Below are 14509 nucleotides of genomic sequence, written 5' to 3'. Positions count from 1 at the left end.
GGGGCTACGTGGGGTCCAAGTCCCACCGCTTCACCCCCATCCCTGCTGACTCAGCCCTGGCCCAGAAGGAAGGACTCACTCTGTGATACTCTCACCAGCTCCGTCACATTCCAGACCCCGGAAGTCACAAAACAGTCCTGGAAACTTAAGTGCCCTGAGGAGGGAAAAGGGCAAGTGAGTGAGTGGAGACAAGGCCAGGAGGGGATGTCTGCCTGTTTCCCCAAAGCTCTCCCCACCCTCCACTTGCTCCATCCCATGCCCCATGTCCCAGCCCCAGGCTGGCCCTCAGGGGTCTCAGATCTCCCTGGGAGTTAGGGTGTGCTACCGATGAGCGCCCTCCCCCTCTGCATAGCAGCCCAAGTTCAGTCGAGGGACAGCTGAGTGAAGGGGAATGGCAGGGGCAGGCCTGCCCTGGCCGGGGAGAGCAGAGAAGGGTGTGGGGAGGACGTGGTGGGCACAGCAGGCCAGGGAGGCTGGGTACAGGCAGGAGGGCAGGGGGCACTGACCGTTGGGCAGTGGTTTGATGTCCGCATCTCCTTGCTGGTTTGAACTATCTGATTGTCCGGATTCTGCAGGAGACACAAAGGGTGGGGATGGGTCAAAACCAAAGCGCTCCACAAACACCAGGCAAGCAGCTGCCCCTCGAGCCTTCTCAACACCTTCACTCTCCTTCCCTCCCTGAGCGGCCCGAGGAGACCAGGGAGAGAAGGAACCGCTGCTGCCGTGGTGGGGCTATCCTGGGCTCTGCAGGGTGTTTGGCAGCATCTCTAGCCTCCACCCCCCCACTAGATGCCAGTAGCACCCCAGTTGTGACAACCAAAAAACCGGTCTCCAAGCACTGCCTGATGTGCCCTGGGGGCAAGCTGCCCACGAGTGAACGCACTGGCTGAGAGTCAGGGCAAGGAGGCGCCCAGGAGAGAAGCCAGCGACTGTCTCTTTGCACAGCTGGGATGGACCCAAGGGCCCCCCATTCTCTACCCAGCTCAAGCTCCAGAGGAGCAGCCCCTTCCCTCCCTTCATTAATTAGAGCCGTTCCTGTCTGCCCACGCCACCCCCACCTCACCTTTATGCTTACGGGCAGTGCCTGGCAACACGGGGCTGGGGGGGGGGAGGTTTGCCTTGACGCTGTCGCCTGCTCTGTGCCAGCCTGTCTGGGCTGTCTCATGCCCCAGTGCCACAGCTGCTCGGAGGGAGCCCCGAGACAAGGGCCCATTGTGCGGTGGGAGCTCACAGAGGGCTGGGGGCAGGGTGGAGTGTGTGTGTGAATATTTTGCTGAGCTTGGGAAAGCCCCCCGCCCCTGCCCCCCAGGTCCTCAAAGCTTTGTGTACCAGGGGCACAACGGGGACCTCCAGAATGCTTGCCTGGGCACGACAGCTGGTGAGAGGGTGGCAGAGGGGGGCCAGGGCAGGTTGTGGGGCAGGGGAAAGGCGGGCATTGGGTAAAGAATCATCTTCTCACACGGGGACCACATGGGGTGGCCTCAGAAAACCGGGCCCCGGTACTGGCCAGGGCTTTGCCCGACTCTTTGGAGTAACCCTGCCTCCACCACCCTCGCCCACCACCTCACAATCAGCCGGCTCACCAGGGTGTCCATCCTACACTGGCCTCACAGTCGAGCTGCTCACGTTGGGGAGTGACCAGCAAGGAGGTTCCCGAAGACTGACATGGGCCCAAGAGATAGAAGTGGGGGGACCCTGCAGCCACTTGGGAAGGAAGGAAGAGCCCTGGGTGCTGGGGCTGGTGGGCATAATAGTAGCCTTTTCAGAGCCCAGGACCTACTGCGGCTCGACCAAGTTCCTAGCCTCCTGCCTCACTGGGGCAGGTGGAAAAAAAACAGGCTGCCCCCAGGATAGTTACACTTTTTTTTTTTTTTTTTTGCGGTACGCGGGCCTCTCACTGTTGTGGCCTCTCCCGTTGCGGAGCACAGGCTCCGGACGCGCAGGCTCAGCGGCCATGGCTCACGGGCCCAGCCGCTCCGCGGCACGTGGGATCTTCCCGGACCGGGGCACGAACCTGTGTCCCCTGCATCGGCAGGCGGACTCTCAACCACTGCGCAACCAGGGAAGCCCACTTTTTTTTTTTTTTAATTCTAAAAAAAAAAAAAAAGTAATAAATCTAGTCACAAATCAAGAAAATGGAGCTTTATAAGTGCTAACAGGGCCCCTTACCCCCTTGTGTTTGGGGTGTGTCCTTCCACACCTCCCTGTGCACTCACCCCTGTGGTGTGTTTAGGGATGGCGAATCCCACCCCAGGCCACTTCTCTGCTAGTGGCACTCTGCTCTGGAGAGAGCCCACAGGACTTCCTCCCATGCTCCTGGGAGGGCAACCTCTTCTTGTTCTCTCACCTCAGCTCATTCCTGACTCTCTGGGTCTGATTCAAGCCCCAGCTGGTCCAGGAGGGAGCAGGCAAGGGGCTGAGGCAGTAGGCAGCCTGGCCCACCTTAGGGCCTCCTTGGACCAGGGCCCTGAGCCTGGTGTCTCTCAGGGCCGTCCTTTCCCAGATTCATACATCAGGAAGAGCACAGCTGCAGCACCTGCATGTGGAGCCCAGCGAAGGGCACACAGTCAAGGCTTTGCTGCCGAGGGGCTCCCTGCTACCGACCCCACCTGTCCCAGGACCAACTCAGTCCCCACGGAGCCCTCCAGGCCAGAGACAGCAGAGTAGGAGGAAATGGAGGAGGCTACTCAATGAGACTGGTCCCAGCTCTTCCAAAATGGCCAGGTGGAGACAGAAAGCCGCACGCATGCGCACACCCAGCCCAGGGACAGAAAGACGAGAGAACCCGACAAAGAGATGGAGGTGGGCCAGCGACAGAGGCAGAGACAAATGGGGCTCCAGGAGAGCGCGACAGACAGGAAATCCTTCTAAACCAGGACACTGCCCTGAAACATTACTGCTGCTATTACTATTATCTCCACGTAAGGGAGTAAGCAGGAGTGAGGATCCAGCGCAGGCAAGGCCCGCTGCCACGCGCCTCCAGGCGCTGCTCCGGGCGCTGCTGGCAGCCATTTTAGCCCTTGGCAGCCATCTTACGGCTGGCGGCCCCAGCCAGCATCCCCGCAATGCCACCACCGCCGGCCCCGGCACGCTCAGCTCAGCTCCAGGACAAAAGGCAGAGACACTAGAAATCTGGACCCGGGCTCAGAGGCAGAAGAGCCAGCCCTGCGGCAGGGGCAGCTGTGGCCAGGGCCCCACCATCCTGCTCAGGCGGCACCCCCTTCACCCTCCTGGCCAATGCCAAGTGGAATGGGCAGGGAGGGCCGAGGCTAGGGCCCACTCAACGTGGCTGAGGCCCCCACGGGCCATCGCCAGGCCCAGGGCCCTCAAACAGTTTACCAAGTAAACCCCTGCCCCGACGAGGTGACGGGGTCCTCAGGGAGTCAGGGGGCATGATGGGGGCAGGCCCTTGTCCACCCAGTTAGCTTGGGGGCACACCTTGGGCACACAGGGGAAGGGGGCTGGCAGGGGCCCAGTCAGTGGCTGCAGGGTCCAGAGAGGCCACTAGGACTGTGGTGGGCAGGCTCCTGGGGAGGGCAAGGAGATGCCCTCCCCACCCAGAGGCGGGAGCCAGCCTGGCCAGCTTTCTTAAATGATGTGCCCTTTGGGGAGCTGTGCCCTCGGGTCAGGGCCTGCTCTGGACAGCCCGTGGGGATCCGGAGCTGCACCCCAGGCCGGCACATCAGGGAGCATGACACCCCAGCGCCTGACTCCTTTGCCTGTCTGGGCTCCCTAGGGAAGGGAGGGGATAACCCCAGGCCTTGGGACAGAAACAGGCAGGCCCCTTTATGACACCCCTCCCCAGGCCCCGCCTCATGGCTGCTTGGCTTTTATCTAGCAGAATGGGGCTTATCAGAGCCACCAGCTGAACAAACACACAAATCCACGGTTAGTGAGAGAAAACCCTCTGCCTGAACTCTTTATCTCCTGTTCGCAGGCCCCACGCACTGCCCCCTGCCAACGGCACAGGAGGAGCCCTGACTGCTGTGCGGTGAGGGATCCTCTCTCTGCCACCCCCCTTCTCGCCTTGCCCGACCCAGCACGGGTGGCTCTCCCCTGGCAGTCCCTACCAGGCGGCCTTGCATGAGTGAGCTCCTGCCACATGGGAGCCCCCCTCCAGTGTCTGATTTCTCACTGGGGACAATGGGCCAGCTGGTGGCCTGTGGGCCAGTGGAGGGGCAGCGAAAGTGTTGGCTGGCACAAGGCGGGCAGGTGCCCGACTCCATTTTTATCCTCTCCCGCCCAGCCCACGCCTCTGAGGCTGTCGCTCTGATTCCCCAGCCTTCTAGGGCCATGTCCCCTGGCAACTTTTCCAGCCTTGGCTTTCTCTCCAGCCTAGTTACCAGAGCAGTAGGGACCCTGACCACACACCCCCAGTTCAGGGCCACCCTGACTAAACCCCAACCCCCATGCCTGCACCCCTCTCCAGGGACCAAGGCTGCCTTCCCCTTCTGGAGAGACTGGAGATGGCACAGAGGGACCAAAGACACTGCTACCTCCCTCCAGTCCTGAGATAACATCTTCCTGCATCCTGGGGCTCAGAACCAGAGAGTGCCTTCCGTGCTCTAAGCTTCCTTCCACTCAGCCCATCAAATGCAGCCTCCTTAAAACCAAGTCCAGCCACTTTGTCTGATGATGGATGCCTGGGCGTGCAGGCATCAGGCCCTTGCCTGGTCCAGGTTTGGGGATGAAGAGAATTTTGGAAGCCACAACTCGTCCTTGATGCTGCCAGGGTGGAAGGGGTGTGTTCAGGCTGGCTCGTGTCATACATGAGAGCACGCTCTGCCGTTTTCCTCTCAGGACTGGGGCTACTCGTGCAATCCACACCTCTGAGGCAGAGGCCTCGCCTGCCAGTGGTGCCTCAGGGCTCAGACCACTGCAGAGGCTTCCAGAAGGGAGGACCGTGCAGGGGCAGGTGACGAATCTGGACTCGTTCTTGGTGTGGGCCGAAGCAGGCTCCGCAGAGCAAGGCTCTGAAATGGGATTTGGCTCACGGGTCCAGGGCCGCTCTCCATTCATCCCCACACGTCATCAGTCACCCCCCGACCCCAGGTCAACGCTTGTGGACCGGAGGCCTTGTGCAGCACCCAGACCTGGGCCAGGCTCAGCCAGAGGATGGCAGCGTGGGGCCCTCTCTTCCTCGGGGTTCCTCCATCTCTCCTGGAACAGCCAAAAAGCCCCTGAAATACTGTTTTTCTCACCCCTCCACCGGCTCTACTCATTCTCTACCTCTTCTCAGTTCTCGAAGCCCCCCTACTTCATCCAGCTCTTCGCCTTTCCCTCTGGAATCCTATTTCTGGTCTCATTTCGCTCTGTCTTGGCTCCATGCCCCTCTCTCTGTCCTTCCTTCTCCTTCACTTTCCCTCTCTTGGGCCCCCTTTCCTCTCCCAATCCTGCCTGTTTGCACAAGTGTGTGTGTGTGTGTGTGTGTGCACGCGCACGTGTGTGCACACGTGCGTGTGTTTCCGAGAGGGCTCTGCCTCTTCATCAGAGCTCTAGAGGGGAAGCTCCAGCAGCCAGAAGGAGCCCAGAATCGCACATAAACCCCAACTGACAGCATGTTTTTAATATATATATATTTCCAGCCATAGACAGGGAGATATTTATGGCTCCTACTAGGTGAGGGAGGAATTCCTGCTCACTGCAGCAAATGCTCTCCCTCGTCTCCTACCCGAAAGAAATTCTCTCTGAGAAAGGGGCCACATGTAATTCACCGGCTGGCTGCCCCCACGCACATCAAAGATTGAGTGCGTTTTTCGGGGGCTGAGAGGGGGGCGCAGGCCCAGCTCAACCACACCCACACGTGCGTACCCAGGCACGTGTGTGCACTAGGGCGAACACTTGCTATGCATCCAGACACGCACATACACACACTTAGAGATGCCACCAGCCACTTCATGCTGTCCAGCAGGGATGGAGTGAGATGGTGTGTCCAGAGCTGTGGTTAGCATGCTCAACGCTAAGAGGAACCCCCTTCGGCTCTGTTCAGACCATTGGCCTTTGAGGGCTGGGGAGACCAGCCCTTGGGGTGTGCCTGCCTTTCCCCTCCCCTGGCCCTCCCCAAGTCTGAAGTTCGAGAAGCAGGTGAGGGTGTGCTCTGTTCTGGGGGTCCCATACTCTGAACGGCCAATTCGGGAGCTGATCCCTGGCCCTACTCAGTGTGGTATGCCCCCCCCGCCCCCCACACACCTTCTCTGCAATTCAGGAGCATCCAGGGCATGAGAAACCCAATCTCAAGGGGAGCCAAAGGCCTGGCCTGCAGCAATCAGAGCTGGAGAATGTAACTATTGTGCCTCTTGAAACCCAAGTCCGAGAATCTGAGACACCCTGAGGAGGGGAGCGGCAGACGGATGGGGGGCTAGGGGAACGGGTCACAGAGGGGTTCTCCCTGTCTCTGCAAACAGGAGACTCAAGACCGAGGAAGTTCTTGAGAATGCAGGGCAGCCAGAGGACAGAAGGGGGCTGGGCTTGGCCTGGACCAGGCCCAGGGGGCTTCTAGATCTTCCCCTCCTTCTCTCCACTCTCTACACCACCTCCATGAGCCAGCATGTATGCGCACAGGACATGGGGCCATCCTGAGGTTTTTCCCTCCTCTGTCATCCCTAGACCCGCACATGGCTGGAGACAGAAGCCTGACCAGGAAGCACAGCTCTGAAGCTGTGGGTGGGGTGTGGGCAGGGGCAAGGCGGGGAGACATGTCACTCCCCCCCCATCACCTTCCTCTCTTCTCTCATTTCCCCTCCCCTCATGGATGCAAAGGGGCTCAAGCCCTTGACTTGAGTCACCTGCTGGGGGGAAGAGGAGATGAGTGACAGGGAAGAGAAAGAGACCAAGTTACAACCTCAACACACATGTGGTCTAGATCTGCTCTGGCTGTCCCTGGGGCCTAGGTTCAAGGAAGGCCATTGGGGGTGGGGTGGGGGATGGGGACAGCAGATCAGGCCACGGGGATCTGCAGCCGCCTCAAGATGGGACATTCCACTCTTGGTCCCTGACTCCGACCGTACTGCCTTTTCCACCTCAACACACCTTGCCTCCATGGTGGTTATTTGGGGTCTCCTGGGAAGCAAGGGCCAAGTCTGGCTACAGCAGGGCTCATGGCCTGGCAGTGAAGCTGTGGGATGGGAAGAGAAGGCAAGTCCACGGGCTTATCTGGTGCCCAGAGGACGAGCAGAACGGGATCTGAAGGCTGGGCTCGGGCAAACAGCTCCAAGCCCCCCAGCCCGCTCCCTGGTGTGAGCTGCTCAGTGTTCTCTGCCCTGCACCTGCCAGAAGAACCTTTGTTAGCACTGCCCCCAGGCCAGGGAGAACTAGAGATGGGGCCTGGGCACTGAAGCCTGGGGGAACTTGGTGCCCAGGTGCTCATCCCCAAGGCATGACAGATAATGGCCAGCAAAGGAGAGAGGAAGGACATACCCCGGTGCAGAGCAAAGCACCCAGCAGGTTGATGGAGGGAAAGAGCCCAGGCCCATCAGCCTGTCAGCTGCCTCTCCAAGCCCAGCCCAGTAGTTAACGAACGAGACCCCCACCTACAGCAGCACTAGGAGTTGCAGGTGGGCCTGCAGGCTCCTCCTGGGTCTGCCCTTTGCAGGGGACCCAACACTGTCCCCAGCACCTCTGATATCAGTGCTCCGTGGCTGTCTGCAGACTGAACGGGCAGACCCAGGGCCGGGCAGTAACACCATCCTGGATGTTCCAGAGATGCCCAGGGGCTAGGAGGTCCCGTCAGAGCAGAATTCACACCAGCGAGGGAATGAAGGTGAGGCAGTCGCTAATGCAAAGGGAGGGACCTGTGGTGAGACAACGGGAGGCAGGTGCCCTTGGCCCCAGGCCTGCCTCTGCCTCCACCCTGAGCCTGCCCTTGGCCCACCCAGGGAGGTACACTTCGTTTGGACCCTGTGCCCACTAAGGGCCCCGGCACGGAGGGGAAAGAGGGGGCACACCAAGGGCAAGGGGAAGGAGGAGGTGGGCAGCCAGCAACAGTGGAAAGGGGCTACCCTGAGTTCACATCCATGCTCTAGAACCTACCGGCCCAGTGACTTTGGCCAAGCTCTGAACTGTTTCCTCGTCTGTAAAATGGAGATACCACCTGCACCCTAGGGTTCCTGGGCGAGGAATAAATGAAAAAACAGGGATACGGTGCTTAGTCCAGGGCCCAGCTCATAGTAGGGCTTCCATAAACGTCAGCTGTCCTTCCACTGGGATCACCAATTCCCTTCACCCCTCCTCAGCTAAAACTCCACCCCTCCTCCTGGGCTCAGCTCAAATGCCACCTCAGTGGGGAAGCTGTGGCTAACCCTCAGCTCCCCTCCCATAGGAGTTCATATTCTTTATGATACATCAAGTACACCCTAGATGATAGTTTTTGGTGTCTCACCCCAGAGACCACCACCAGCGAGCAGAGGGGTTCCCTCAAGACCTGGCCCATTACCATCAGCAAAGAGGGGCAGAGAGGTTTCTCTGGAAATAAAAGGCAAAACAGAACGCCTTCTACAGGTGCATCCCTCCCTCCCCAAATTCAGCAGCCACAGTAAATGGTCTCAGGACAGTCACGATGTTGGAAACAGTAGGGGAGAGGCAGGGAAAGGAAAGGCCTGAAGATGGGCAAGCTAACAGGAGAGGGGAGAGAGGCTCGTGCCCCTGGATTCTGAGGGTGCTGAGCACAAGGCCCTGCCCATCCTAGCGCAGCGCCAGGCACGCAGAGAGCTGAGAGCACCAGGAGCACAGGTACTGCCACACAAGAGGCTGGGTGACTCTCCTGGCAACACAGGCTAGTGCCACGACTCAGCTGGCAGCTGGAGCCAACATTTCCAAGAAGGCCTGGGGCCGCAAGTCATGTGATGGTGGGGCCCAGAAAAGTGGCCCCCAGGCCCTGAAGGTTCTGTTCCCTCCCAAGCTGATGGATAGAAACTGATAGTGGAGAATGCCCTCCACACTCCACAAACCAAGACAAGACAGGGACCCGGCAGAGAGGGCATATCCAGATAAGGGGCCTGCAGAGCTGCTCCCCTACCCCTGTCCACTCTATTTCCAGTGCTGCCCTTTCTGGCCCTTAGAGCCGTCCAGGCCAGGCCTGGCCAGACAACTGCCCCCACCCCAGCTGCTCTTAGGACTATTAATAGTGTCCCTACCTCCCAGGGCCAGGCGTCACCTTCCCCCCAACCCCTAAATACACTTGCCCTTGGTCTAATTATTTGTAAAGGGACAGAGTCCTCTGGGTGCTAATGCCAACTTGGGATGAGAAAGGGGACGCAAAGGCTCTGGAGGCCACTTGAGGGACATTCCTGAGACAAGCAGGAATTTAAGGGAAGGAGGGAAGAAGGCAGTGAACCCACGAGCAAAAGAATGACAAAAACACAAAATTATAACGAAAAGAGAGGGAGGGGCCAAGACAGAAAATCAGAGTCAAAGCCAAGTGGTTCAAAGAAAGAATAAAGAACCTGAGGGACTTCCCCGGGGGTCCAGCGGTTAAGACTCCGCACTTCCACTGGGGAACTAAGATCCCGCGTGCCGTGAGGTGCGGCCAAAAAAAAAAGAAAAGAAAAAGAAAGAATCAGAGAAGTGAAGTAGAACATTATAGGAGAGACAGGGAAAGGGGAGCAAGCAGAGAGAGATAGAAAAAGCAAAGGAGGAAATGATGCATTAAAAAACAAAAACAGAAAGGGAGAAAACTTTCCTAAAAATACTCAGGAGTGGCTTCATAAGCACAACTTTCTGGTCTGCATCTAGTTGCCAGCATCCCTCTGTAGGGCGCTCGGCAAAGCGAGGGACTGGGCAGACTCCATGCCAAGGAACCCCTACCCACCCACTCTCACAGTGTTCTTGGTAAGGGAGGAGATGCAGGGAAGGAATAACTGACCAGGAAACGAAGGTGGGAAAATCGAATCCCCAGGATTAGGAAATTCACTCTCAGTCCCGGGAAGGGGAAGGCCCCCACAGGAGCCTCCTCACCTATGGCAAAGGGAGCCAGGCAGGACAGAGGACGGTGGAAATGGGGAAGCATCAGGGCCCCCTGGCCTCCCTGTGCTCCATGTTCTGTCTCTCCTTCTGACTGTGAGCAGAGTTCTGCCCCCACCTGCCTCCCACTGTCCCCTTTCCTTGGGAGAATCCATCCAGGAACCCCTGGGGCCTGGAGAAGAAGAACCCACCTACCTCCATTCTCCTCTGGGGAAGCAGAAGCGGACAGAGGCCATGTGCCTCTCATCCTCAGGTGCTCTAACTTCCTCAGCCTCCTAAGAGCACCTGGTACCCAGGCTGGTAACCCTAAAGGAGGCTCCTCTACCAGGCACTTGCCTTGTGGAGGGAGTCAGACTTGGGCTCATGGAAGAGCAACAAACACAAATGCATGCCATAAGCAAATGCCTAAGTGGAGAGCTTCTGCTTGGAGGATAGAAGCTGAGCAGCCCTTCTTTCAAATCCCACCCATTCTGGGAACCTCTGGCTGGCCAGGGCTGGGGATAGGAGACTCTGGCTCTGGACAGCTTGAGGGACCTAAGGACCTGGCCAGCAGATCTCCTAGGCTGGTGGTTCCTGGCCAGGAGTGCCCCACCAGACCATCAGTCCCTTGGGGTCAAGGCTTATCAGCGTTTTGTTCATTACTCTCTCCTCCACACCTGCAAGTGCAGTTTGAGTGGATAAAAAGACTCTGAAGAAAGCCTTCTAGATCCTTCTTCCAACCGTGGCTACAAAGACCACCCAGGAGACAGAAATGTCAGCTAGCTGGCACCTTCCCACTCCTGAGAGAACATCTTTCCTGAAGACCCAAACCTCGACATTCATACCCAAGGAATTGATTTGGAAAGCCCAGAACCACTAATACTCCTGCAAAGCCCAATTGGGCCTGGATGCCAGGATTGGACACATTGGCCTTCATGCCCGATGACTGGACTGACCAAAGGAAGGAACAAGAGTCTCCCCATGAAAGTAAGGGCAGGGGAGCACTCTTGCAGGCCTGCTGCACTCCCCATCGTGGAGGCCTTATGGCAGCCACTGTCCAGAGCTGCCCAGACGAAACATGAGGAATTTGGGACTTTGATTGCAAATCTCCAACTCGGAGCCCTGAGAGCCCAGGCTGGGCCGAATGGGTGGGCAGGCAGGTGACCTCCCTGGGGGCTGAGATGGCTCTCTGGCTGCTGGAAGGAGCCCTGGGCTTGGAATCAGGAGCCTGGGGTCCAAATCCTAGACCTGCTGCTATTCGGCACCCAGCATGTCTCCCGAGCCTCCTCTCCCTCTCTGTGCAACACAACCCCAGGCTTACCTCAGAAGGCACGGGGACACGCGAGCAGGAATTTTGACAGTGAATGAAACGGGAAGATTTTATACACTATAAAGTGCCAAGCATACATAAGGAGCTATTGATAGGGTAAAGGGGGCAGCTTCTGGGACTGTATTTCAGGGTCTTGAGGAGCTGCAGAAGGGCATCTTCCAGAAGCCCAAATTTGCACAGAGTTCAGAGGCTGGCGTAGGAGGCAGCTACCCAGACTCAGGGCTGGGACAATTCAAGCCGCTAAAGGGACAAAATGACATCGGTCCTACAGAATGGCAGGTGCCAAATTCCCCACCCACGCTGCTCTGAAGTACCAAAAGGGTCTTCCCAGGGCGGTGGGGCTCAGGGGCCCGCACCCCCGAGAGCGGTGTGCTGCACTCCCTGACTCGGCAGCTAGGTGGCACAGCGAGTTAACACTAGCTGCCCTCCGCAGGCTGCGGCGGGGGCGGAGGCGGCGAACTTGCGCACAGTCCGCCCTGGGCTCCGGGGGCCTGGGTTCCCCTTGCACAGCCACAAGGTCCGACCTGGAACGAGGAGGACGCGGCCAGACTCCGGCCAGTCGGACCCAGGGTTGTGCTGCCTGAGGCAGCAGCTCTGGTTGCTGCCGCTGCCAAGCACATCCCGTGATGTGATATGAGGGCCGAGCTTCCCGTTCTCATTGATTAGGAACAGCTTGCGGTGCGGGGGCCGGATGCAAGGGGGCCGGGGAATGGGCGAGTGAGGAGAAGCGGTGGGGGGCGGGGGGAGGACTGCCAGGTGCGTGGCTGGGAGAGGTAATCCAATGAGCTCAGGCCCACCCTGCGCAGCCGCCACGCCACCGCAGCTGAGTCCCGGCCTGCCTCCCCCAGAGCGGGGCTGCCCTGCATGTGGGCAGGTCTGCGGCCGCGTGACCCCCAACACGCCCACGACGCCCCCACCTTTCGGCAGCACAGACGTGCCTCTGCGCCTGATAAACGCCTTAAGAGGAAGATTCCTTTCTTTCTCTTTTTTCACCCCTCTCAAAAAGTGAAAAATGGAGACTAAAAGTCAGAGATCGGGAACCAAAAAGAGGAATAGAAATGGGAGAAAAGTCAAGAAGAAGAAAAAAAAAACCCACAGGCCAGTGCTCTCTGCAGCGGTGGCAGCAGTCGGGCAGTCACACCCTCCCAGGGCAGGCGTGGAGAAAGGCTCCTTTGTTCCGCAGGGAGGTTAGCCGAGGTGAGGCCCGCCCCGCCCCCTCCCCCCTGACCCTAGGCTGCGCAGATCGCTTCTCAGGGCCCCCGGACTGGGCCCAGCTGCTTCTCCGGCCCCCCAACCCTTCTCCCAGCCCTCCTGCCAGCCAGTGGAACAGCCCAGCAGCCGGGGAAGGGCTGCTCCCTACCCTCTGCCTTGCCCAAGCACCAGGAGTCACACATGTGGGGCTGGGCTCCTCCAGTGGGCCCCCTGGATACCCTTGCTGCCAGCCACTAACAGCTCGCCCAGGCTGCTCTTGAACTGTGGGGCTTGGGGGGCAGATTCTGCACACAGCAGGACCCCTGCCAAGGCATGGGGAAAGATGGTGACACTTCCTAGGAGACGGTGCGCCAGGCTGACTGACCATGCCCCTCTTGCCCACAGTGAGGCTCCAGGGCATCTCCTGTACCATTCCAGATATGGGCCCCTTCCAACACCCTCAGGCTCTGGAAAAGGGGTGGCTCGTGCAGGGCTTCCTCAGAGCGAGGTCCGGGCTGTGGTGCTGGGATTGCCCTCAGCTGAGAGGCAGGGCCTGAGTTCACTCCATCTGTTCCCTAAGGAGGTGCCAGAGTGGGGTCATAAAGGGGGGCTGAGAACAGGCCCACCCCCCAGAGCCTGCCAAAGGAGAGACTGCAGAGGGGGTGGGCAGGGGTGGGAAGGGAGAGGTATTGAAAAGCATCCCTTTTGCTCTGCAGCACATCCCAACCCCCGTACCCCCTAATGGCTCACGTTGGACAGGGGACCCGAGGGATGGTAGTACTGTGTGCCACACACTGTGTGCCCTCCACCGGCACCCCCACCCTGTCGATTAAGGCTCCTAGCCACTCCAGCAGGGATGCAGGCTCCCCAGAGCCCTCGGACCTTTCAAGCAGAGCTTGATGGCTTTACACTTGGCCAAGACGTTTCCAGCCAGCGGCACGCTCCAGCTCCCACCCCATCCACAGCAGCAGAAAACCTGGAATGAAGGACTGGCAGGATCGTTCTGCTCCAGTCCCCTGGCTTCAGGTTGAGGGGTACCTGCTCCACAGGAGGCCCTGGCCTCCTACCAGCAGTATTGGAAGGCAAGGTGGTGAGAGAAGGGAGGAGGAGTGAGGTGTTGCTGACCTTGCCCTCCCCAGGTGGGGAAGTGGGCGAAGGAGAGAGGGGAGAGGAGCAGCAGCTGGAATCGCAGGGAGCCTGAACCGTCCTCTACGGCACTGAAACTGCTGGAAGAAGCTGCAGCTCAGATACACAATGTCCTGCCAAACCCCAGTCCTTTAATTCAATTAAGCACGGGACAGACTCCCCAGATTTTTCTGTGTGTTCGAGAGCATGTGAAAAACCTAATGTGTTGAATACTGGGAGCTATAAGCTTGTGTGCATGTGCGCACACATGTGGATGTATGAATCCTGATGGTGGGGGAGGAAGATGAGAGGATGCAAATGTTGAGGGGCGGGACAGGGGTGGGGCAGAATGGCTCAGGGGAAGAGTGAGTACCTAAATCTTTTTGGAGGGCCAAACTCCAGACCAGGGTTCTCAACCCCCACCCAATGGACCGTTCTCTGTGGTGGAGCCATCCTGTGCCAACAGTAGGATGCGAGCATCTCTGGCCTCTGCCCACTAGATGCCAGTAGCATCATGCCCCCTCATTTGGGACAACCCAAAATGCCTCCACCATTGCCAACCCCCTCCCCCCGCAGGGCAGAATCAGCCCTGGTGGAACCCACTGCTCTTGGGCACCAGATGAAAACCATGGTTTGTGTATTTACTACCGGCACTTTGCCTCACCTCTCTCCCTTTGGGCTTAAGTCCCAGGGTGCCTGGCTTCCCAAGTGTCTCGGGTATGGCTGTCTTTTCCGGAGCCATTCTCCCTACCTTACCCATCTGGCCAGAGGAGGTCTAGAGCTACTCAGGCTCAGCGACGGTTTTATAAAGCTCCGAGTGCTAGGAAGTGTGGCGGTGGAGGAGGCCCTTGGACAGGGAAAGTGAAAGCTCAGAGCATTTAAAAGTCACGAGCCTGAGGTCATGCCTGGGTCCAGAAAGAAGCCTGA

General features: G+C 58.7%; 1 protein-coding gene across 5 annotated transcripts in view; it reads right to left on the bottom strand.

Moving 5' to 3' along the window:
* NFIX (nuclear factor I X) overlaps positions 1 to 14509 on the bottom strand; it is a 95278-nt gene that overhangs the window by 20814 nt on the left and 59955 nt on the right. For all 5 annotated transcript variants that reach the window (XM_060144956.1, XM_060144957.1, XM_060144959.1 and 2 more), the window contains 2 exons: positions 507 to 569; positions 80 to 154 (listed from right to left, as the gene is read on the bottom strand). In XM_060144956.1, the coding sequence (XP_060000939.1) occupies positions 80 to 154; positions 507 to 569 (138 nt within the window). The remainder of the gene's footprint in view (positions 1 to 79; positions 155 to 506; positions 570 to 14509) is intronic.

This window comes from Lagenorhynchus albirostris, chromosome 3, assembly GCF_949774975.1.
Source record: "Lagenorhynchus albirostris chromosome 3, mLagAlb1.1, whole genome shotgun sequence".
NCBI classification, from domain to species: Eukaryota; Metazoa; Chordata; class Mammalia; order Artiodactyla; family Delphinidae; genus Lagenorhynchus; species Lagenorhynchus albirostris.
The sequence above is the reverse complement of the archived record's forward strand: the minus strand, read 5'-3'. Positions and strand labels throughout refer to the sequence as shown.